Source organism: Emydura macquarii, unplaced genomic scaffold (assembly GCF_026122565.2).
Source record: "Emydura macquarii macquarii isolate MOO-44397 ecotype Brisbane River unplaced genomic scaffold, CSIRO-AGI_Emac_v2 contig_2473, whole genome shotgun sequence".
NCBI lineage: Eukaryota > Metazoa > Chordata > Testudines > Chelidae > Emydura > Emydura macquarii.
The window spans coordinates 40,080,215-40,106,143 of NW_027132610.1; the positions used below are offsets into that span (position 1 = coordinate 40,080,215).

Here is a 25,929-nt window from a genome sequence, read left to right on the forward strand (position 1 = left end):
TGGGGAACATGAACTAGTACAAATGACTTGGCTGCATCTCTGTGATATCATGTCTGGTTGGAGAAGTAAGGGATCAGAGGCTGGATGGTAACACTTGTAAACTGCTTCCTCAGATGGACTATGCAGTATGTGTATAAAACAAAGGATTATTATTTTTATCATTAACAAGAATGTTATTTTTACACAAAACAACACATGTAATTAGTTACCTGCTTTATTCTGCAAAGATCTTCTACTGCCTTACCAGTCAAGAAAGTAATTGAAGTTACTTTGTTCTGTGACAGAGAAGCAAAATAAAAAAGACAAATAAAAACCTCCACAATTAATTCTGAAGGTGAATAGTAGCATCATGGTAATTTCTTCCATATTAACATTACAGAGTGCCCTTACAGAGATACAGAATTAATGGAGTTGCACATTTCATTTCCAAAAACACAAGATACCTGTACGTCTAAGGCAATCTAAAGTCCTCATTACATACAAAAGTAGAAACAAGTAAGTGTGTAAATAAAAAATGAAAATGATTTTATATTGAAAACTTAGGACAATGAAGAACTGCAGAAAATAAGTTCCCTAACTGTGCACTTTTAATAAAGACAGACAATTCTCCTCTTACCCCAAGATCTCGGGAGTTGTCTACATGAACAGACACATAGCGAGCATTAATTCCTTTTACACAATTAATTGTGATGTTCTTAGTTTTATTTTTATCTTCATCTCCTGACTCCCAGAAGGTTTCTGTGGAGCCATCTGTCAAACTGCCAATCATGGCAGGTCGGCTTGATGTTTTGATGTCAACAATGCTGGTTAGATCTTTTAGGCAAATTACAATACACAATTCCTGTAAAAAAAATGAGATGCTTTCAAACCTCAGAAATGAAGCCAAACTAAACAAATGTCTAAAACACTTTTTACAGGAATACCTATTATGATGAATAAACTCTCTAAACTAAAAGAAGAAACCTGTGAACGACTAAGTTATATGATCAAAGCTCTAGGTTTCTTGAGCTTCAGTCACCAGGGAAAATACTACAGAAAACAGGTTCAATTGCTAAAGTGTATTAAGAATGGGAAACAATGATCAGCTTATTTTCTCCTACTCAATTCCCATATCCTCTCTCTACTTCCTTTGTAGATGATCATTAAAAAAGCAGCAATGTGTGCCTTCGAAAGACCAAAAAGAGAAAGAGAAGAAATGTGAGGAAGAGGGGACTGGAAATAAGTGGTGGTAGGAGAAAGAATGAGTTTTAAGAGCAATTTTTGAATTAATTTAAATTCAAACATAAAAGGACCTCCCCCCCTCCTAATCCTAGAAACCAGTGACAGAAAGGAATGGTTACTATTCCAAAATACTGATTTGAATGAGGTTCAGGTGGAGGGATAATATTTGAATCTTTAAATCTAAATATCACAATCTGAATATCAGCCACAAAGGCCCTGATCATGAAAGATATCCATTATTGAAATAAAATATTTAAAATGGCAATTTTAAAAAGTTACTTAAAAATTTATATTTAATAAAGTAAGATTGCTAAAAACTAGAACATTAAAATAATCTTCAGTACCTGTAATCAAACTATCTACTAATTCATTCAAATTTACTACTTGTGATATCTATTGATGTAAGACTTGCCTGACTCATGGCTTCAAAACCAGACTGTATACTGATACTAAAGCTCTCCTCACTATCTCCATCATCAGATTTGGACAAAATGTTGTTAATATGATGAAAGACATTGCTCTGATGCAGGAACTGATGGTCAGATTGTTTGAATTTGAGGCTCCAACATCTGAAATCACATTAAAAATATTATTAAAAGGTTTTTCCAATTTCAGTCTACTCTTGCAAGCACTATGAGTATTTACATGATTTTAATTATTACATAATTTAAAAAAAAATTAAGCATAAATGTTCATATAAACATTTAGAATGGAGACATCAGGATCACAACCATATTGTGTATCATTCTGAAGAAGGTAAAAAGAAATATTTGTTAGCACTGCAAAAAGTCTAAAGCAGGAATATTTGTTATAGTTAGGGATTTATCAAATTCGCGGTCGTGAAAATAGTGGACTCTGAAAGCTGGCCTCCCCTAGAAAATACAGTCTCCATCAGGAAATCTGGTTTCTGGTTGCCCAGCTCTAAAGGCAAAGCTGAGAGCAGTGGCTGCTGCTCGGGTGTCCAGCCTTGAAGGCACCATTGCCATAGCACAGAAGTAAAGGGTGGCAACACCATGTCATCCTTACTTCTCTGCAGCTGCTGGCCACACTGCTGCCTTCAGAGCTGGGCACCAAGGCAGCAGCTGCCATTCTCTGCACTGCCATCAGAACAGGACAGCTGGAAAGTGGAGCTGCTAGCTGGGGCACCCAGTTCTGAAAGCATCACCACAATACCATGCCACCCTTACTTCTCTGCTGTTGCTGGCAGGCAGCGCTGCTTTCAGAGCTGGCCACCCAGCCAGCAGGCACTGCTCTCCGCTCTGCCTTCAGAGCTGGGCGGCCAGAGAGTACATTACACATCTGCAAAATCTGTTATTTATGCTATGACCAACTCACAAAAACGGGTGTGATTTCTCCACAATTTAAGTAGACTCCTAGTTATAGTCACACAAGAGTTGAGTTCAATAATAATTATTCCATATATTTCTTTATAGTAGCTATAATAATAAAATGAAGAATGCAGAAAATTATTGGGGAATACCAAATATGACATTTTTCAAACAAAAAGGTATTTAACCTCTATTATGTTTATGCATGTACATTAAAGAACACTGAAGTATAATTTTTACATTATTAGTGATAGACGTGGTACAGAATTTAAAATCAAATAAACTTTTCTCTACAACTTTTCCCATCATTTATGCCATGCTTAAAGAAATAACTTTTTTTCCTCTTCTTTAAAATAGCATATCCAGGCATTTCAGACTTCTAAAAGCACATTGCAAGATCTTCTAATAACTTAGTTTACAATGCTTGGATGTCTTGGGCCTTTCATAGTTTTTCCCTATTTTGTACATACCTTAGGGCCATTTGTTGTAATGAACTACCACTGGGGAGAGACATCATAAGATCAGAGATGGTCTGAAGTAGACGATGGAAAGTGTGGGGCAACGGATGAGCTGCTTCACCAGCAATCACTATATCTGACAGTGGATGTTCACATACTCTTGTGTCTTTCTCCTAAGATTCAAAGGAAATATGTTACACTGGTTCTGTTAATAAGATGCCTTTATAAAATAAATATAAATTTTTAGAGAAAAACAATGTAAAATGGAGTTCAGATTGAGAGTTCATATAAATAATTTAGAATAAAATATATCCCAGGAATGTTGTTACAATCCCCAAAGCAAGTGTTACTTAAATAATTTTTGAAAAATTAAACACTTATGGCAAAATTTATCAATAATGTACCAGCTGTACTATGCCACTCTGAAGCAGTAAAAAGCAGCCAGAGCCCACTGGCCACTTAAGCTGTGTTTACAGCAGCTTTGTTTTGTCAGAGTAGCACAAACCAGCTGGAGCGTACACCCCCGTTTCTCTCCTTTCTGTCTTCTAAACAACCCCTGCCTCGTATACCTCTTTACAATCCCTTGAACACATCATCCTAATCACACCTCTACTCTCCACCCTCCATATTCCTTCCCCCTGCATATATCCCCCTCCATGTTCTCATTTTCTCCTGTGCCCCACTTTACCCCATCCACTTCCTGTATAAACAAACATTAGCTTTCCCTTCCTGTTGAATATATCTGGTGCAACAGATAGCTTTTGAAAACAAATATTTAGGATTACTGGACATTACTTGACATTTTTCATAACCATATGTTGATCTGTCAGTAGAGGCTGCTGTATAGGATCTTCTCTTTTAGAGAAATGCACAAAATTCATCCTATTTCAAAATGCTCACCACCTCCCACTATTTCCCATGAGAATGAAGCTGGTAAAGACAGTAGCATCCTATGCAATCAGGAGGCAAAGAGGAACAGATTAGCCTGGTCCACACTTGGAAGTTTTACCAGTATGTCAGTTAGGGGTGAATTTTTTTGCTGACAGTTATGCAGTAAAAACCCTGCTGCAGATGCAGTTATACCCATATGAGATTTGCCTTAAAACTTATTTTAGCTCCTGAACCAGTATAAGCACTTTTATAACAGGATACCTTTACCAACACTAGAAGTGTTTCCCCATTTTAACTATACAAATATAGTTAAACCAGCAAAACTTAAGTGTCAACTAGCCCTTAGTTCCATAACAATGGAAGACAGGTGACCTTCAAAAAATGGCCAACTGAGTACAGACTGTAGATTAAGTCTCAATGAGAACAATGGAAAATGGCAGCCTTTTTAAAACAGGCAGTTCTTCTTGAAATTCTCTATAGAAAAACATTATTCGTCAGACCTTGATGAAGAAGAAACTTTCAGTTTTGAAGACTAGCACCCAAAATTGATAATTAATCTTTTACATAAATATGTATGTATATACATACACACGTTTAAAAACATTGCCTACTTACAGGATTTCCATGAGTTTAAACTATCTGGGAAGACACAAACATCTGTGTTGTTTTGTTAAGATCATTTAGGACAAAAAAGGTCTGACATAAGAATGGCCATACTGAATCAAGACCAATGGTCCATCAAGCCCAGTATCCTCTCTTTCAACAGCACCCAGATGCTTCAGAGGGAATGAACAGAACATTGAGTGATTCATCTCATCGAGTGATTCATCTCATCATCCAGCCCCAGCTTCTAGCAGTGAAAGGTTTAGGGACAATGACCATCCTTGACCATCTTGGCTAATAGCCATCGATGGACATATTCTCCATGAATTTATCTAGTTCTTTTTTTAATCCAGTTATACTTTTGGCCTTCATAACATCCCGCGGCAATGAGTTCCACAGGTTGACTGTACATTTTGTGAAGAAATATTTCCTTATGTTCATTTTAAACCTGTAGCCTATTAATTTAATTGAGTGACCCCTAGTTCTTATGTTAAGAAATTTGCCCCTTCACTTAACATAAAAACCAGGGGTCACTCAACGTTCTGCTAAAACATCCAGATCACAGATAACAACATAACAATAAGATAAGATACAATACCATCTATTGGTGGAGATGCTGTCTGTACTAATCATTATGATTCTCCCCCAGTTAAATAAGAACATAAAACAACTTCTAGGAAGCCAGGTAGTCTGACATCCAGGCAGATTTCTATGTTGGTCTGCCCATTTGAGTCCTATATTTAGTCACAGAGACAACACTCATACTTGGATCTAGATTGCAGGGTTCAGGTGCTCTAAGTTAGGCCCATCCTTTGTGGACAGACTGTCTGTTGAAGACTGCAGTATGTCAATGTCCCAACAACATCCTGGAAATTCCTCTTCTATTATTAGCCACAGGAACTTGCAGAGGTACTTCCAAATCCTCCTCTTCATCTCTATGGAATGATTGCTGAGCATCCTCAGTGCTTGTATCAGCAAGGATAAGTTATACACCTTGTGGCAACTTGAGTTCTTCAAGATGTGTTGTCCATATTTATAACATACTTCAGGTTGTGTATGCACTCAGGACAGGAGATTTATCCTATCAGCATCCTTCTGGTTTGTGCGTATACCTCCACTCTCCTCACTCTACACCAAGGGATAAAAGGGGCTGCCATCTTAGTTCCTTCACTTGGGCCACTTCCCAGTAGGGGGAAACTAGGCAGTGGGCAAGGAGAGTGAGTTGTGCACTACACAAAGGGACAACACATCTCAAAGAACTCAAGTTACCACAAGGTGGGTGGATCCTTCTTTGAGTGATTGTCTGTATGTGTAATACACTTCAGAAGATTCACAAGCAGGGTCTCTATTGAGGAGGTGGTGCGTGGAGTCCTATGACAAGAGATTGCAGAAATGGTCTGCCTGAAGAAGTGTCAGAAGCAGCTGCTTGCACCAGTGTATAGTGTCTAGAAAAGGTGTGTACAGAACGCCAAGCTGCTTTGCAGATGTCAGCAACGTCTCTAATGTAAGCAACCATTGTTGCCTGATCTCTAGTTAATTGTGCTCTCATACTGTCCTCAAGCAAGACATCGTTCATCTCATAGTAGGGTAGGATGTACATGAGAACCGTTTAGACAGTCTCTGGGAGAAGATGGCCTCTCCTTTCAATACATTCTGCAAATGATGCAAAAAATCTAAATGATTTCATTCCATGCAGGTAAAAGGCAAGGGCCCTACACATGTCCAGTGAATGTTACACCATTTCCGTGCTAGAATGAGGTTCAGGGTAGAACACAGACAGATGGATACCTTGATTGATGCAGAAAGTCCACCACCACCATAGGGACAAACCAGATATAGTCTAATGGACATCTTATCCTTGTGAAAAACTTCAGTGGATGTGTTAGTCATGAGTTATCAATGGCTCCCCAATTCCTATGACTGATGGGACAGTGAACAAAAATGCTACCTTCACACAGAGATGCAGAAGGCAGCAGAATGCAGGGGCTCGAACAGTGACTTCATAAGTGTTGATAAAACAAGGTTCAAGTCCCAGACTGGTACGGATTTTGCCACTTAGGGAAGATTTTAATCAGACCCTTCTGGAAGTTGGTGGAGACTGGGTAGGAAAATACAGAGTAGGTGTCCACTGGTAAGTGAAACATGCTGATGGCTGCCAGTTGTATTTTGAGAAAATTAATGGACCACCCTGAGGATTTTAAGGATAAAAGGTAGTCCAGCACATGGATATCGGGGAGATTTGTTGTGAAATACAGCAAATGCAGAACTTGGACCATTTTTGCAGGTAAGTATGGCATATCAAGGACTTCCTACTGTGTAATAACAACTCTTGTATTTCCTTCGAGCAGGAGTTCTCTAGGTGTTCGAACTATGAAGGAGCCAAGCCTTGAGGTGAAGAATCCCCAGGTTCGGATGTAGGGTACGTCCTCAGTTCTGTGACAGGAGGTATTGATTGGAATGGAGAAGTCAACAATGGTACCGATGGAGAATTGTGTCCTGGCAATACCTTCTTAGTGGAGTGCTTACTCCTGTCCTTGTCCCTCGGTGCTGTTGACTCATTCAGTGTCCACGACAATTGGATCCATAGACTTGTCAATGGTAGATTTCCATTAGCCACAGGTGTCAGACTGGGTTTGTCTCGGGGTCGACAGCACTAAGGATACTGGAGATTATTTGCAGCTATCTCAGGACTCACTGTGGGACTTCCCACTCTCTTTTTTGATGATTTATGAGAGGGGTCGGAGGCTTGTTTCTTCAACCCACAGCTTTTAGACATAGAGGACTATGGGGAAGACTAACGTCTGCCAGATGACTCGTGGCATGGGTCCAGAGAGCTACCTCCATGAAGATGATCTTCTATCTGAGCTCTCTATCCTTTTGAGACCTAGACCTCAGTCGCTGGCAGAGACCATATTTTTGTTGAATGTGGACTTCCCCTAGTCAGTTTATGCACTGAGAGTGCTTGTCTGTGACAGGGATTGCCTCTTTGCAAGAGAGGCACTTCTTGAAGCCTGGTGAACTGGGCATACCCCGTTGGGGGAATGGTCCCCAATGAGGAAAAAACCGGGGGGGGGGGGGGGGGGAGGGCAGGTTGTTTGTAAAAAAAAGAAAAGAAAAGGGGGAAAACTACTAGAACTACAACTAGAACTAGAACTAGAACTCAGGGCACGAGGAGAGACGGTGCATATTTGGGCCTAACGGATGCTGCAGACTAAGTTCTCCGATCAGCAGCACAGGTATGCAAGCACACCTACTGAGAAGCACCCAGAGGGACACTATTCAAAGAAAGAGGAATTGTTCACAGATTATTCTGACTGCTCTCAGCTCCCATACATTGACGTGAAGCATATACTACTGAGGAAACCACATCCCTTGCCTTAACCGCCACTCCATGTATACTCTCCAAACTAAAAGGGATGCATGCTCCTGTGTTTACAGTCTTTGTTGAAAGTGGGGTGTTAAACGGCATCCCTCACATACCTTTTAGAAACCATGATTAAGCAAGTCAATTCAGTGCATGCTTGGAGTATGAATAGTCCACAGCTAGGCTTTCAGACATCTGAGATGAATGAAGCCTGGCAAATAAGTTTGCATAGGTTCTTGTAGCCAAATGACCCTCAGGCGCCAGGCAGGATCTTATGGACAGCCTGGAGCTTGTTTGAGTCCTCTAAATGGAGAGGATGTGATCATCTGGTAAGCATGCCCTGGATGTAACATTGTCCATCCTCACCTTGCCTTGATAAACTCTATCTACTGTGAGGGTTCCAGGGAGGAGTTCTCCACGTTCACTTTGAGACTCAACCTTTCAAACACATGTAAAAGCTAGGTGGTTGCTTCTTGGATTTCCTGGTATGATCGTCCCTTTAGAATCCAGGTAAATAAGGGTAAACCATTTCTGCTTGATAGCAAAAGTGAGCTGCCCCCACCACCAATACTTTGGTGAACATTCTTGGCATCATCAAGAGTCCAAAGAGGAGAAATCTGTCCTGGTTATGTTGTCGGACATCCACATATCTCAGGAATCTCTTGTGTGCTGGATGAATATCCAAATGAAAATAGGCGTCTAAGATTCAAGGACCGTGAACCAATTGTCTGGATCTAGAGATTGGAAATGGACAACAGGGTGATCATTCTAAACTTCAGGTGGCAGATGAAACTTTTCAGCTCTATGAGATCCCAAATGGGTCTCCATCCCCTTGTCTTCTTGGAGACAAGGAAGTACCTGAAATAGAACTCCTTTCCCCTTGCAGCTGGAGTTACTAGTTATATCACCCCCAGTTTAAGGACTACCTCTTGCAGAAGAATTCTCTTGAGAGGGATCTCTGAAAGATGACATGGAGGGTGAATGTGGATTGGTGAGGGAAGAGAACTGGTGTATCCCAAAGAGAGACCTCCACTATCCAGCTGTCCATTGTAATTTATTGCTGAAGCCAGCAAATTTGTCAAAGACGTTAAAATCATACTTGGTCATTAGTACCTTGGCAGTTCGAGATGTGAAACTGCAAGGAGGCTGAGAAAGGCACCGTTCTCCCAACAAATTGAAGTCTTTGTCATGCAGCATAGACCTGTCTTGTCTCTATCTGCTACGCTCAGTGGCTGCTGACACTACTACCAAAGAGTTGGAGGGAGATTGCAAGAATAGGTACTCAGTCTTTTGCAGATACAAACTAATATTTTCATCCTGCTTGATTACTGGTGGACTGAGGCAATTGTCTGCCAAACAGTACAAGCAGATTCAATTATGGCAACTTTAATACTAAGTGCCACTCTATTTGGCCCTGAGTTATGCAAAATATCCAGCAGTTTGTGTACTGCTTCCTGGTCCTCTTCCAGGGGGGTTTGAAGTGACTCTGCCACCCTCTTAAGCAAGTCCTAGAAGGCCTTAAAGTCATCAGGGCACAGTGAAGAAGCTGGAATCACTGTCTTGTCTGGGGAAGAGGAGAAAAAGGTCACCAGTGTAGAATTCCCTTGTTTTTGTTGCTTGTCTTTCTCATGCTGCTGAAGTCATGCCTCTTGATAAGGCTAAGGAAGCTCTTCCTTTTCTCTCAGAGCTCTGGATCTCCTTGGGTCCCTTGTCTCACGAGGTGGCTGTATTGGCCAGTAGTCTCATGGATCTCTTGGGCCCCAGTGCTGCCATTGCAGAATTTCACAACCCCATGATATAGGTCCCCAGTGCGGGGTGCCAGAAGGTATACGGGGAGTATTTTCTCATGTCAGAATAGTGAGATACCGTATTCTGTAAGCCTCAGTCCCCTTAAGGGAACCCTCAAAAGCAAAGTCTGGGAATGGATGTGTCCAATAATCCTTTTCTGAAAACTGAAGATTTGGAACCTGGATCCAGAGGGTGAGGCCTCAGGACAGGAGGCGGCAATGATGACCTGTATCTTCTCATTGACGGGTCTGGTCTGGCTCTGGTGCTGGACATTGAGGGATTGAAAGAAGTGATGACTCCACCTCCAGAAGCAGTAAAAGGTATCTTGCAGCCAAGAACCATGCTGTAGTTAATAGAGTCATGTCCCTGGCTCAAGCCACTGAAGTAGGGGGCATCAGATCCCACTGGTATCAATGTGGGTTTCAGTGCTGAAGAAGCAGTCCCAATATTGTAGGGTGCTGCTGTTTTGCCCTGTGAAGAAGCCCCAGATTGTTTCTTCCCAGTCCTAGATGGTCCCGCTCTGGACCAGCAAGCTCCCAATGACTTGATATGGGACAGAGACTTCTGCCTCTTTGTATAGGGCTTGGACAGGGAACCTTCCCTCTTGGCCATGTGGGAGCAGTTGTGTCTCCATGCTCCTTCTTCTCTGGTTCTCTCAGGGTCTTGGAGCCACCTGGAAACCAAGAAGAGGGGCCAACTCCTACCTTCTTCAGGCCAATGTACAGGAGGGTCTCCCTGGTCAAAGGTTGATCCCACCTTCATGGATTCATCCATGATGAACTTACAGAGCCAAAACCTCCCACAATCTTCGTTCTGCTCAGGAATGACCTGCAGATACTGCACCTGGAAGGGATGTGAGTTTTCCCCAGTCAGTACAGACAGGTGTTGTAGAAGTCTGCAACTGAGAAGGGTTTGTGGCACTTCATGCAAATTTTGAAACCAGGGATCCTTGGTATACTCTGGTCCTGTAACCACTAGAAGGCTGAGTTTGAAGGGGGGGGGGGGGGAAGGGGGCGGTACAGCAATGTCTCCCTACCCTGGAAGGGAGTTCCAAAAACAGTCAGACACTACTAGGGAAAAACTCTTTGGTCCTGGGTGTATGGAGTGCAGGCAGAACTTGAAATGCACCATGCATAGAGACAATCATTCAAAGAAATAGTAGTTTAGTTTTTTAAATGATGTATAAGGTTCCCCTCATAAAGGAGCAAGTTTGGGATTTTTTCCAGGTTGCTTTTTCCAGTTGCATAGCCAAACCTTTTCTCCTTCCTGGATGGGCATATAAATTACCCTTTCTCCTGGCATTTGAGCCTGACATGCTCATTTCTGGCTCCTCTATTCCTCCACCTTCTGGAATGGTGTCCTCAGGTCACTTATATAAGACTCTGCTGTGTCAACCACCTATGTAAATGCAGGGGGACCTTGCTTGTTGGTTCTTGCTGCCCGAACATTAAGTCACAGGAAAGCATGGGTTTGCAGAATCCAAAAATAATCTGATCAGGAGAGTAATGGATAGTTGAGTGCTAGCCAGCATTATTTGCAAAGATGACACTGTATTCCAGTCTCGTTGATATTCACTGACAGACTCTAAACATGGAACCAAGGGTGAGGTTTACTCTCTTCACTTCCACATTACTCGCAAAGTGAGTGACACTGGGCCCCAACTTGGTTACAGGAAGTTGTTGACAAAACTTGTGCAATAACTGTGGTTGGCTGATTTGCAATGCTACATGTTTCATCAATGCTGTTGTAATTGTCTCAACCATTTATGCTTCAGTGGCTGTACCACCACATACTTTGAGAGGCTGTCATATACTACCAGAAAATACTGATTTCCAGCTGGTTTTTCTCGTAGTGAGCCTTTCAAGTCAATACACATGAACTCAAAACATGGGAGGAGCATCTGCTAGGAGTGGAAAGTATTCTAAAACTTTTTAAGGAGTCAGGATTTAAATGGGGTATGTGAAAACAAATCAAGTCCTCTAAGTACACGAGGACGTGTTCAGTTCTCAAAACTTGGGTGAGGTGATTTACTACCTCCTGAAATGTCTTGGTGCATTAATAAACCCAAAAGGCAATTGAGACAACTCATAGGGCACCACAAAAGCAGTTTTTTCTCTAACGGTGCCACTTTAATTTGATGTTATCCAGATACAAAATCAAAACTACTAAAATATTTTGCTCCTGATATTTTATCCAGGGGTCTGCTATGTGGGGGTATCTTGAAATGTCATGAATTAAGTCTCTTGTAGTCAACACATATCCTTACGTCTCCACTGGACTTTTTCAGAGTTACAACTGGGGATACCCAAGGTGATATAGATTGTGCAATCATGCAGCATGTGAAGTAGCTTCTCTTTCATTGCTATCCAATATGCCAGGGGAATTAGAAATGGGAGCTGCCTCACAGGAATGCTCTCTCTCATAAGAACAATCCAAGGTGGCACCCAATCATGTCTCTCAAGATCTTCATTATTTTTGGAGAACACATTAGCATACCACAAGAGCAGCTGTTCTAATCACTTCCTTTTGTTGCCTTCTCTAGCAGCATCTGTCAAGGCAACCCCTAGTTCTTTTACTGAAACAGCTCTTGATCTCTGCCCAGGAGAGGCTTTTAGATACCAGCTACACTGGATACTGTCCCCATGGTCTGAGCTCCATAATTAAAATTTGATGAAAGGGAGGTAGGGGGTATCACTTCATATGGTAAATTTTGTGCACTCAGCGCAGAGAGTTTTCAACATTCAAACTTACATTAAGGGCTAATCTACTGTAGAAGTACTACAGCAGTGTAGCTGGACAGATGCAGCTGTGCTGCTGTCATACATCTGATGAAGACACTCTATGCCAATGGGAGAGAACTCTCCCATTGGCATAATAAAACCACCTATGTGAGAGGCGTTAGTTATCTTGGTGGGAGAGCGCTGTCCACACCGGCACTTAGGTTGGCATAATTTATGTCACTCAGAGGGGTGGCTTATTCACACCTGAGTGACACCAGATATTCTGAGATAGGGCTTGTCTACACTACAGGTTAAGAATAATGGAGTTTCTTAGAGGAAATTTCCCTTAGTTTTCTGGTATGCAGCCTAAGAAGCATAGTTTTTGTACTTGTCGAAAACTGCATTTTTTATTAAAATGTTTAAAACATTCCCTATAATTGCAAAAATAATGTACTAAAACAAACTGCAATGCATCATTAATTCAGCAATTAGAAATATGAATTAAATTTAAGGATGATCACCAAAAACAAACAATTGGTAAATACTGTATACATGTTCTTGAAAAAAAGTGAACTAAAATTTCCAATTCCATAGTTAAGATTTTTTTCCCCCACTAAAAGCTATGCAACATACAAAATTAATGTTTGTTTTCACTTTTAGACATTCAGAAAATATTTGAAAACTAGCTGTACAGTCATACCCAAAATTTGTGTAAGACACTTTATTTATGAGTAGCTTGCTAAAATCTCACATACTTGCTCTGCATTTTCTTTATTTGCTTTGTTCTCCTCATCCTCGTCTTCCTCGTGTTCCATAGGGGCAGGAGTCAGTGAAGCCACAAAATGCCATAAAATATCATGAAGAGAAGTTGTTTGAATGACATTACAGAGAAGCCAGTTAAAAGCCTAAAACAAATGTAAACACGGAGTTACAATTTAGGTAAGGAAAGTTGGAGGTATGGATGTTGAGTTCAACAAAAAGATTAATTTTAAACATTTCACAGAAGGAGCAGCACAAATATTTTTGAAAAATTATCACAAACATTATTGCACAAACCCTTCTGTTAAGTTAGAAACTATTTCTTACAATGATGTAAATATATCACAGGGAATACACCACACTGAGGGCTTGTATATACAAGACAGTTTGCGGCAAGCAGGGGTGTAAATCTACAGTGTTCTAGACTGTCATACACAAGCTGATCATGAGAATCCTGCTACAGCCCAATGAAAGTTCTGTAGTGTGCTTACATGTCCTGACTTAGAAACAGACTATATAAAAATGTGTACTTTAAAACAAAGCAAGTCCCTTATGTACATTCTAAGATTAGAGAAACACTATTGACCATCCAAACTAACATGTTTAAAGTTAACAATTTTTTTTTATATTTCTGATTTTGTAGACATTGTTATGAGTACTTGGATTTGTTTTAAAACTTGCTGAAAGTCTCAATTTGGGATTAGTAAAAGAGCATTATCTTTTTTGTATTACTATTTAATTTTATATAAAAATTTGTTTAAAAACTTTTCTGGAAGGAGGACAAGTTACTGATGTGTCATTTTTATTACAGTTAGAGCCATAAATGCATTAATACCTCCATAGCAAAGACTCGGCAAGCAGATTTCCGTAAGGCTTGTTTCATTGCTATTTCAAGACCTTCCAAATCATGGTGCTGGATTACAAATGCTAGAACTGGCCACTGGAAATTTCTCTCTCCTTTGGAAAGAGAGCTGTGGGCGGAGATTAACCGAGAAAGTTCAGGAGATGGATGTCTCAGGAGAGAAGACCCCACTTCTATTTAAAAGCATAAAAAATATAAATATTAGATTTTTTGTGTAATTGTTTTTACTGAAGCTATAAAAACCAAAATATTAGTTTGCTAGTAGTTATAAAATAATAACTTTAGTATGGACATTCTATTTTGTCCTTGTAGAACAATATAATACAAAAACACTGAAGTAAAAAAAAAAAAGATGCCTCACTTCAGGGTAAGGAGACACTAAGACCTGCAAGAATGCTTTGAGTTTTTAAAACCAAGCAGAAAACTCTCTGGAATTAATTTCAGACTTGAATTAATTCCTGGGCCATTCTTAATGCTCTGCATACTTCTCAAAACTTACACGTGATTAATATTTGATATGCTATTTTTATTTAGAACTGGGTGAAAAATGGATTTTTCGGTTCACTGTCAATTCCCAAAAAATGTTTAATTTCAGATGGAAATGAAAACAACATTTTGCAAGCTTTCCAGTGATTTGAAAAAGCAAGAAAATTTTTTGAACTGGGTCAAACCAAAACATTTCATTTTGACTAGGAATTTTTTGTTTCAATTTTGGGCATTTGACAAAAACATAGGATGACTAGATTTACAAAGTGACCAGAGAGGGGAAAAGAATAGGGGCTTCCTTTAGCTCAGCAGTTAGAGAACTCACCTGAGAAGTAGGAAACCCAGGATCAATTCCTCCCTTTGCCTGATGTGGAAAAGGGACTTGAATAAACTATTCACCAAAAAAGCCTGCCTAGCTCTATTAATTACATACATTTATAACAAATTGTAAATTTTTTTCTACAGTCTTTCACTGTGGAACTGTAATCTTATGAGCTGTCCTTAAACTCCATTTTTTAAAAAAAATAAAACCAGTCATTTTAGAAAAGTGTGAATACTTTTTCTGTTTTAAGATGTTTATTTTTACCCGCATCGCCACTGTTGACTCTTCTCCTAGGAATGGCCTTAACCCGTGCAGGTAAAATTGAGTGCTGTTTGTCATATTCTGATGCAACAACTGAATATGATCTTTGAAAGACTGTACGCTTTGCCAGATCTGTATCTGTTATTGGACTTGTCTCCAAACTGCGAAGAAAAGAAATCAGTGAGGTCATAAAAACTTCTTTAAAGTTTCAGTGAAGACATAACTCAGACAAAATTCACAACAACATTATCATTTAAAAAAAAATAAGCATTAAAGACTGGAAATGAAGCAGACGAGAAAGCAGCATACATTTGGTTGATACATCAAAACTACTGATGTATGAAAATTTACCTCATGCAACTTAATAACTTTATGAACTCTGGCCAAAGAGAAATTCTTTCAACATTGCTAAAATTTATATCTTGTATTTCTTAAAATATATAATTAATGATGTAACAAGGTAAGCCCTGACTAGCCAAATGTCTCATGGGGACAGGACAAAGGGAGACATCCAAAGTATTCAGAGGACTGAGTTTCAGATAAACAAAACTCAATGGTAGAATTTGTGTTGAAAAACTTATGATGTAAACACAAACTTTTAAACTTCATGAGCCTACTAAACACCTGAAATTTGAAAGTTTGTATAGCGGGGAAATAAAGCTTCCAGCATCAGGATGCCCCAGCCAGTTCTGATCTGCTGTTGTCAATCCACTGGAATGTTTCACTTCTGTGAACTTCTTATGGTCTGCAGAAGAGCTCCCACTTTCCATTCTTCCTACAGGATGTGGGGTAGCCCCTTTGCCCCAAGCCTCAATAGGGGCAGGTGGCTACACCAAGATGATCCTGAAGATCCCTGTTAGAGCAAAGCTCATGTTTCTGCAGAGATCTGAGAGCTCTTGACGAGACACCTCGTTCTCTTTTCTGAAGGTGGTCACGGTTAAATGCTGGCATTAATAAATTTCTTTTACATGTCAAGTTCCATGAAATAGAAATAAATATATAAAAACTTGGGGGCTGATTATGTCTTTATGATATTTGAAGTAGCCCAGATTTTGTTTCCATTTTGTTTGCTTTAGTGTCAAAGTTCAGACTTGCAGCAATCCTGTGACACTACTGTTAAATCAAATAATCTGAATTAGTTTAAATTTTTCAACAGAATTGTAGCTGATGTTTGAAAAGATGTGAGGATTGTTGTCTTTCTATAAACAAATACAATTTCTGGTAGCCTATAAGTAAAAGATGTATACAAATTATGGCTATAATTCAAGGGTTGGGCTGACCTGGTATTCTGGCTACCTATTGCACCAACATTTCCCATTACTCTTGTGTTCACTTCAGTACTGTGCTAAGCATGTTAGTTAACAGTTATTAAGAACTACACTGGCATACCTTGGTGGCATGGATTTCATGTTACTTTCTGGTTCCTCAAAGACATTAGGACTTGCATCAGGAGTGACTGATATGTATGGTGCAGGTACTGAAGTTGAACGCAAATATCTCATCTCGTCCTGGAAGAGGTTGTCATCCTGATATCCAACAAAATTTTCATGATGATGTCTGCATTAAACCAGATATTTAAATTGATTATGATGATTATTTGTGTTATTATAGTGCTTAAGAATCCTATTGGACCAGGACCCCATCGTGCTAGGCACTGTACAAACCCAGAACAAAAAGAGTTGTCAAATAACCAAGCAACCTTTTCCAGTCCAATTAGCCAGCAATCACTCACTGACTATATTTGTACACCTACTGCATTTGAACCTAACCTGGTTGTGGACTTTAAGAACTACTACAATATAAATGTTAATATGGTGCTGACATAGCAAACTAAAGACTAGCCTATCTAGATGTGGATGTATTTATCATTCACTAATATTTTGCAAATAGCAGGGCTTCTCAAGATGATGTTACTTACAAAAGAACCAAAATTTCCTCCTTTCATCCTAAACCATCTTAGACTCATGAACATTATGTACTAAATTCAAATCTACTGGGAAATACAAAGTTGGGGCACACATAAATTCTTTCTAAATGCTCTGAATGGAGAAGAGAAGGTAGGAGGGGACTACATATACTAGGCTTAAGTCCCAAGTGTGAGTCTTATTATGGAGTTCTATTACCAACTTCTTAAATCACTGAAATTTCAGTTTTAAGAATTATTCATCAAGCATCCAAAAGTGTGTTAAGGCACCTCAAACTCATTAGCTCTGATCCCTGGAGCAATTGCAACCTAAACAGACATGACACAACCATGGAAGATGGAGAGAAAGCCAGGGGATAAGATAATAAAGATTCACGAGAGTGCTTCTAGAGAGCAGCAGTTTTTATATATCAATTTTAGTACCAAAAAACACTCTTTATTTTTATTCAAACATTATGAGTAAATGGATTTATGAACCCATGAGTAGCTTTCATTACCTTGCTAAAGTCTGCAGATAGAGGCATGGCATTTTAATGGGAAAGTCCTCAGAAATTCCTTCTCTAACACTGGGAAGCTGAGACTGGAATGGTTTTGCAGGATGATAGCACAAAATACTGGGCTCAGCAGCACTGCTCAGGGACAGCAAGAACAAAGCATTGGCTTTAATCACTTGATGAGCTTCCATAGTTGGCAAGGCACGAGGAGTCTTAACTTGCATTGGCTTTCTCCTGTATTGTTTAACCTGGAAGAATACAAAAATGTTAATATTTTTATATCAATATTTTATTATAGGCAGAGCTGGTAGCGCCACCTCAAATTAAGGTTGCCTAAGACTTCCATTATAAAACTCTGTTTTCAGTTGCTTGTAATTTTGCCAGATTTTAATCATTTTGGGCTGAAATTTTCCATGCTGTCTAACTCACGCTGAATTTCTCTCGAAAGTTTCAGCAAAATAGGTTCAGCTGTTCCAGAGAACAAAATCAGGGCAATGTTGTTTTGGCTATGTTAAAAAAAATCTTACAACCATTTAATTGAGAAGCTTTAGTGCCTCAATGCTTTGGAGCAAGGGTTTGAAATTTCTCCTTTGTATTAAGGATAGGAGTTTTGCTGTTCCCGTGAAAAACTGTTCAAATTTAGCCAAGTTATAAGCCTTTGAAAAGTCTCAATTTGCTCATGCTTAGTAGAGGTTTGTTAAAGTGTGGCAGCTAAATTCTCTGAAGATTCTAGCTGCATTTGCAAGACCGGGGAGGGGGGGGAAGGGGAGTGGCAATGGAGTCTCTATGACAGGTCTAATAATGTGCCGAACCAGTGCTGTCGCAGCCATGCTAGGGCTATAAGAATAACCCATGTTTTTGACTTTCAGTAAGACCTTGTGCATGAGAGGAATGTGGGGAAACACGTACAATAGGTGCTTTGCCTAATGGAGTAGGAAGGCATCTGTGAATGAGCCCAGGCTGTGACCATGTACTGAGCAAAACTGATATTTCCTTTTCTGCCTGCTTGTGAACAGATCTGCAAGGGGAATCCTCCATCGCTGTAAGTTGGTCCTGGCTATTTGGGGTGAAAGGACTACACCTTTGGTGAGAGGAGAAAGATCTGCTGAGGTGATCTGTTTTGGGCTCCCAGAAGATGAGAAGCTTCAAGGTGGATCTAAGTCCTTCACGCAGAATTCCCACAAGCGAATGGCTTCTAGATACAGAAGGGAAGAGCGTGCCCCTCCCTGCCTGTTGATGTAAAACATGGCAACCGTGTTGTTGGTAAGTACTCACACAACCGTGCCTGTGATCTGGGGTAAAAACATCTGGCATGCTAGGCGAACTGCTCTGAGCTCTCTGATATTTATATGTAAGGAGAATTCCTCCTGGGACCATAGACCTTGAGTCCTGAGGTGCTCCAACCAAGCTCAGATGCATCCAAGATTAGAGATACTGAGGGTCAGAGACTGACAAAGAGAATGCCTCAGCCTACTGAAGGGGTGGGTCTTCACCTGCAATATCAGAGACTACATCGTCTGGAAGTGATTCTCGGGGAGGAAGGCTGTGGTGCAGGTGGAATTGATCACCACTCTGATAATGCTCATCCCTGTTTAGAGGACAGAGTTTGACTTCTACTCGTTTATCAACGAGCCCAGTGCTCAGAAAGTAGCTTGGACCAGGTGGACACTGTCTCTTACCTGGGCCCGTGGCTGGCCCTTGATCAGCCAGTCATTGAGGTAAGGGTAGACTTGCACCCTTGCCTTCTTAAGAAGGCTGCCACTACTGCCATGCATTTCATGAATACCTGAAGAGCTGCAGACATGCTGAAGGGAAGGATGGTGAACTGGTAGTGGGTCTAGTTCACGATGAACCTGAGAAACCTTCTGTGGCCCTGAAAAAGAGAGCTGTGGAAATAGATGTTTTTCAAGTCAAGGATGGTGTACCAGTCCCCTGGAATCAGGGAGGGAATAATGGAGGCCAGGAGATCATGTGGAACTTCAATTTCTTAAGATAAATGTTGAGGCAACATAGGTCTAGGGTGAGTCAGAGACCCCTTTGGAAATAATGGGAGTAAAATCCTCTCTCTCTTTCAAGTACTGAGGCACCTCCTGCATGGCCCTCCCTGGAGGAGGGATTGCACCGAATATCTGTGGGGGGCCCAGTAGCAAGTCTGAAGTGGATGGGGACGGTTCTCTGCATTTATAACCGCTGCTTAATTTCTTAAACAGGTCCTGGCATGGTGGTGGAGCCAAGATGCGGACCGGTTGTTGAGGCTTGAACTGCTTCCTCGAAGGTGCCGGGACATAGAGGCCTAGGGACTTGAGGATGGCTCAAGAACCCTTCTGGCCTTGGAGCTTTGCATCTGTCTGCTCCAAGAAAAGGGAAGCTTTCTCAAATGGAAGGTCCTCAAGGGACTGTTGAACCTCCGGAGGTAGGCTCAAGGACAGGAGCCCTGAGCGCCTTTGCATGATTACCGCTGATGCATCTGCTGTGTCAAGAGCAGCTTACAGGGAAGCCTCAGCTAACGCTTTCCCTTCCTTCACCAGAGTGGAGAATTCCTGTCTGGACTCTCAGAGCAGCGACTCCTTAAATTTTAAAATGGAGTCCCAGACATTAAAATTGTACCTCCCTAGCAACACCTGCTGGTTGGAGATTCGGAACTATAAACCACAAATAGAATAAATCTTTCTGCCAGAAAGGTCTAGTTTCTTTGAGTCCTTCGCCTTGGGGGTCATGCTTTGCAGTCCCTGCCTCTTTCGTTGGCTGCTGAGACCACAAGGAAGCAAGTAGGGGGATGGAAATAGAAGTACTCATATCCTTTGGCGGGAACAAAGTACTTTTTATATGCCCTCTTCTAACTGGGGGATAGAGAGGACTATGTCTGCCATAGGGTTTTGACTAGACCCATAACGGCCTTGTTGAGTGGTAGGGCCACCTTCAATGGGGCTACTGCAGGCAAGATGTCGAGCAGGCTGTGGGAGGATTCTTTAAGTACCTTAATTTCCAACCCCTAGGTTTAGGGCCACTCTCTTCAATATTTCCTTGTGAGCTTTGAAGTCGTCCTAAGGCATGAAGCTGCGCATCCCCAACACTGCTTTGTCTGGAAAGGAAGAGGCCTACACTGGCAGGGGGCCCTCCCCCTCTTCCTCTGCACCAACCAGATCCCGCAGCACGAGGTCTTGAATATTAGCACCAGTCTCAGTATTGGAGTCTGGGTTGGGTGACGGTTGGTGTGACAGTGGAGCCCTTCTCTCTGACATCACGAAGTAGAAATGGTTGGAAGATTAGTCCAGCATCAGGGGAAAACTCCACGGATTCCAAAATGGTCATTGCATTTGCATAGGCCACTGTCCACTGGACCAAGTGCTCAGGGGGACACCCGCACCAGGATCCACAGGAATGTAGGGCTGACTGGCTCAGTACGGATACTGGCACAACTCCACCTCAGACTCTGATGACGAGTCAGCCTGTGGGGACCATGGAAGAGTGGCAACCATCAATTTCACCAGCCAGTGTTGAGGGTCCAAGGAACAGTGCTGGAGCAGGGAAGCCATAGCCAACATCAGCAAGGATGTTTCCCTCTAGACGGTACCAGAAGACCCAGTCCAAATAGGAGCTCAGGGCAACATGCTCCCTTCTGCTCGTCTTCACTGCTGGTGCCAGCTCTTGCACTGCTCTTCACTGGCTCTTGCAACGGCTGTACCGAGAGCGCCAGTAAGTCCCTGACTGCAACTAACACCTGCAGGATGGCTGGCACCGTGATCTCGTTAGTGTCATAAGTCCCCTAGGTGCCAGAAGCTAATCCTGCACTAGACTCAATGGTGCCTGCAAGCAGGGTGGAGTCAGCAGTGCAACCTATGGAGCGAGGACAGTGGAGTGGCCCGACACAGATCACATCCAGCAGTGCTCCCCATGCTTGTCCTTCCTCAGGTCTGGGGAATGAGCCCTTTTGGACTGTTGCTTTTTGTGCTTCTTTCTCAGCACCAGTGAAGAGGAACGGTGTTGAGAGTCTGTGCTGCAGGAGGAGCACTCCATACTGAAACTGATGTACTCAGTACTGAGTCCAAGTGGGTTGGCTCCGATACTGGTCTGAGTGCGGCTTCCATTTGGATCGACTTTAACTTAGCCTCCCTGTCCCTCTTTGTCTGAGGCTTGAACTGGCAGCAAATCCGACAAACCTCTCATATGTGAGTCTCCCCCAGACACTTCAGACAGCTGTAGTGTGAGTCAGTCACCGGCACGGGTTTGCTGCAGGAGGCACAGGGTTTGAAGCCCAGAGACTGGGTATGCCCAAGCTCCAGGAGTGGAGGATGCCCCGCTGAACAGATGCAAGAGTCCAACTAACTATTTACACCGACTACTAACGAGACAAACTGAAGACAACAACTCTTGGGAAAAAGAAAAGAGGAATGGAGGAAAAAACAGTGTGAACCACTGAGAATCGCTTTGCCGAACAAGAGAAGTTGTTCCAATGACCATCACGGGAGGTAAGAAGGAATTGAAACAGTGTGGGGCCAGTGCAGCTGGCCAGGCCCCTTATACTGGCACATGAGTGCATGGCACCAGAGGACACTAGAGCTAACCCGACAGATACTGGCAACTGTGCATGGGGCCCTTCCCCACTAATGTGGAATGGACATGTGCAAGCACCTGAATAACTCATTTTCTTTCTTTTAGCCTGATTTTCTACTTTCTTTGATTCTCTTGGAAAAATATATTTATAAAGTCCGTGAGTTTCAAGATTGGATTGTGTTTCTCTCAGAGACCAGCTGGATCTCTGTTGCAATCTTTTAGCTCTCTTTTTCAGGGAATGCAATACAAGGTGGGAAGAACTAGGGCAAAGTGCAACAGTGTTCTGAGAGGGCCACACACTGGGGGAACATAGAATAGAACAGAGCTGCCTGCAGCTGAGAGATGTCAAGGGATCTCCCCACCTTAGCTTGCTCATTTTCACTTTTTGGTCCTCAATTCCTGAAGGCTAGAGAGGCTCTGTTGAAGGGGAATGCATCAGCACTCTGATGTAACTGCCCCTCCTTTTCATGGGTGACATAGATCTTTTGCGGGAGCTGGCCATCTTTGCAAGCATGGCCCAATGTGACCGGAACCAACAAACATTGCAGTTGTTGATACCTCATATAAACGTTGTGGTACATCTGCAAACAGGCCTATGCTCCTGCCTGCAAGAACAGAGGAAATCTGAAACATGTTCCTTCTCTTTCACCCATGCCATCAGCTGAAAGAAACTGTTTTCTCCATTCCTGCACTTAACTCACACCGAAGTACCTCAGTGTACTATAACCATCTGCTGACAGGATGAAATTATACTCAAGTGTCCGGATGTCATGAAGAGCAAAGAAAGTATAGATTTACGAAGTTAAAAACTGTCGATAGTTCCATGAATTGATTTTTTTTTCCAAATTAGGCCAAGTGGCATTTACTGTACGTTATCCAAGCAAACATTTTTGCTTTGTAAGGAATTTACAAACTCAATTTATAATGAGTATTTTAAGAAAAACTTTCAAGAGCACAACACATACATTTAAAACAAGATCAACTGGAAACTGGTCATGAAACACCATCTGCTTAAATTAGCACTGAAATAACAGTACAATGACAGTATGTTTTAGATGTCAGATATTGACCTATTCAAGGACATTTGCTAAAAGATCTTAGCTTCTATATTAAAATATGTCAGTATAATACTAAAAACTAATTTACAAAGTTGAATCTGAAAATAAGTACATACACTGTAAAATAATTTGGATTTATAACAAATAATCAGATGTGACTTCCCCCTTTTTCCCCCATCCCAGGAATAAATTGGATCTGAAGTCTTCAATTTTTTTTTAATCACAGTACATTAAAACCACTTATAACATAAAGGAACATTTCATGACACTGAAGTATTCTGAAATTCTAAAATTACCATGATATAGCAGAACTATTAATATTAACAGTGGAAAAACAGAAAAATATACCTTCTCTCTTGCTGCTGCTTGCTTTTCACGGAGATATTTTTCTCTGCATCGATCACAAACCAGATACCAAGTGCTTCCTCCTATGCCACCATCACCGCAATTACCAGCCCATCCTCCACAGAAATGTCCAATGCTATTATAACCTTGACCACCTGCATACCGGCCACAACCTTGAAATAATGAAAACAAGATCCATAAAGAGTAACTTTTTTTTTTTTTTTTTTTTAGGAATAACAATTAATACTTCTTTTCTTATCTGTAAAATAAGAAGGAGAAGACTCATTTTCTTTCCCTTAGCCTGGTTTTTGCTCAAAAATTGCCAAAAGACTTCACTCTTGTCCAGAGAACAGGTACGGAAAATTTTAGTCTAAAGTTTCAGAAAGTTATCAGTGACTGAAAACATGAGTTGTTATGGAAAGATTTGGGAACCTGGAGTCCTATTAAAATTTGGCTTTTATTTTTAATTTCATCTCCTCTTATTTCCCCCACACAGTCACAAACTAAGAGTTTGGATTACTTGTGTTGCCAAATTGGCACTGTAAATTCAGCTTTCTAACTGCTTTTAGGTCCTGATTCAGCAAGGCACTTAAATAAGTCTGTAACTTTAAACGTGAGTACTTAAAATTACACACATGCTTAAGCACTTTGCTGAATCAGGGTCTTCATTTTTTTTTACGGTTTTAAGTAACACAATGCCCAGTATGGCTAAGGAAGCCTGACTTACTTTCATAACAATGACTGTCAAAATACAAGCTATGTAAAAATGAATTTTGAGTTATGAAAAAAAATATAGTCTTACCTGGATGAGCTTGTCTCATGTGGTAAGTCACTGGATATGGATGGGATTCTCCACATAGCTCACAGATGGTATCTTTCTCAGGTCCTCCCACTGCAAGTTGGGCCATCTCACCAAAAAGATTTCCCCTTGGCCTAGCTTCAGCCTTTTCTTTTTTCTTTTTCTCCTTTTTGGTCTTCTTGTTATCTTTGTCACTTTCTTTCTTCTTTAATACTGCACAGGAACCAGGGCTTGGGAAAATCATATTTTGGGAAGCTGCTTTGATAGTTGCTAAAGAAATATCTTCCCAAAAAGCTACCAAATGCTGCAGTGTTAAGGGAAGAGGAGACTTAGATTTCATAGTATAATGACTGGATGTTTCAAAAGAGGTAATTTCAGTTTTTCCATCCTCACATTTCTCATGCAGAGGTGGTTCTTTAAGCATAGACAGGACTTTGTTTTTGTTGATGCTGCCCATTTTAGATATGTCTGGCCCATGAGGTGCAATGTTAAACATATTAAGAGCAGATGATATTTCCAACGAATGTCTATTTTTCAACTTGGTTTCTTTTTCCTCTGCAGGTTGTTGATTAAGACTGCTTCTTATTGGTGCATGCTCTTTGGAAAGTTCTGGATTAAACTTCAAAAAAGATGAACAAGCCATAGCATCATGGACTATTCCTTCATGCCACAGGAAAGAAGCAAAGACAGCTCTGGCACATTCTGCGACAGATGGTGACATTGCTTGCTTGGCTGGCTCTACAGATTTTGATCCATCTCCTTTGAAAAGCAAGCCAGATTTTTCCTTTTTGGGTCGTGTGTGCCTACTAACACACTTACGGCTCACTTTTGGAGAAGCTCTCATATCTTGCTCATCTTTCAGTGGTGCTTTTCCTATGCTAAAATGAATTTTATTAGAACTATCATCGACACTTTTGAATTCTGTGTTATCTTCACATGTGCTATCTGTAATGCTATTAGTCTTTAAAGTACATGAAGTGCAAACTTCAACAACTTCACTGTGAAGGTTTTCTTGTACAACATGAGGGGAAGGAGCTCTATTTTCATTTTCAGTCACAGGTTTTGCATCTTTTGATACAATTTTTGGTTTGGGTGAAGTGGACCGTCCCCTTAATGGCTCTGTTAGTGGTACTTTCTTCTTGCGAAGTGTGTCTGGATCTAGTGTGTAAGAGTCTGATTTGGATCGTTCCCGAGGAGGATCAAGCTTTGTTTTTACAGGGGCTGAGGCTTTTTGAGGTACAGTCTTATCATGTGGAGATGACGATCGTGGAGAATTAGCACCAGACATGCTGGATCTACCTGCTGTGAGTGTCTTTGGCTTTGGTGAGGAAGACCGTGTTCCTGGTCCTGGAGATTCAGCTCTTAGAACAGACGTTGTCCTCCCATCAGATTTTAGTGTCTGCAAAGTGTTATGGTTTGGAGATAATGATCTGCTATGAGAATCTGATCTCAACTTTGCAGCATCTGATTTCAACATAAGAGATTCACTGGCAGATAAGCCTTCTGTGCTCCTTGGTTTTTTCTGGTCAGCAACAGTTCTGATCACATGTCCATCAGGTCTGGGTGACTTGCTCTCAGCCCTGTGTTTTGATATGTCTGATTTTCCTGCTGGAGAAACTGGTCTAGCAGCTGCTGTGAAATTCACTCTCTCACCTGTATGGCACATTTTATAGTGAAATTATTACTACATTT

At 41.1% G+C, this 25,929-nt stretch overlaps 1 protein-coding gene across 7 annotated transcripts in view; it reads right to left on the reverse strand.

Annotated features, from left to right (window-relative positions):
- MYCBP2 (MYC binding protein 2) overlaps window positions 1-25,929 on the reverse strand; it is a 477,832-nt gene that overhangs the window by 54,277 nt on the left and 397,626 nt on the right. For all 7 annotated transcript variants that reach the window (XM_067563270.1, XM_067563273.1, XM_067563271.1 and 4 more), the window contains 11 exons: window positions 24,241-25,890; window positions 23,442-23,611; window positions 17,485-17,729; window positions 16,453-16,620; window positions 15,067-15,224; window positions 13,968-14,167; window positions 13,129-13,278; window positions 3,020-3,180; window positions 1,634-1,790; window positions 617-841; window positions 210-275 (listed from right to left, as the gene is read on the reverse strand). In XM_067563270.1, coding sequence (XP_067419371.1) covers window positions 210-275; window positions 617-841; window positions 1,634-1,790; window positions 3,020-3,180; window positions 13,129-13,278; window positions 13,968-14,167; window positions 15,067-15,224; window positions 16,453-16,620; window positions 17,485-17,729; window positions 23,442-23,611; window positions 24,241-25,890 — 3,350 coding nt within the window. The remainder of the gene's footprint in view (window positions 1-209; window positions 276-616; window positions 842-1,633; window positions 1,791-3,019; window positions 3,181-13,128; window positions 13,279-13,967; window positions 14,168-15,066; window positions 15,225-16,452; window positions 16,621-17,484; window positions 17,730-23,441; window positions 23,612-24,240; window positions 25,891-25,929) is intronic.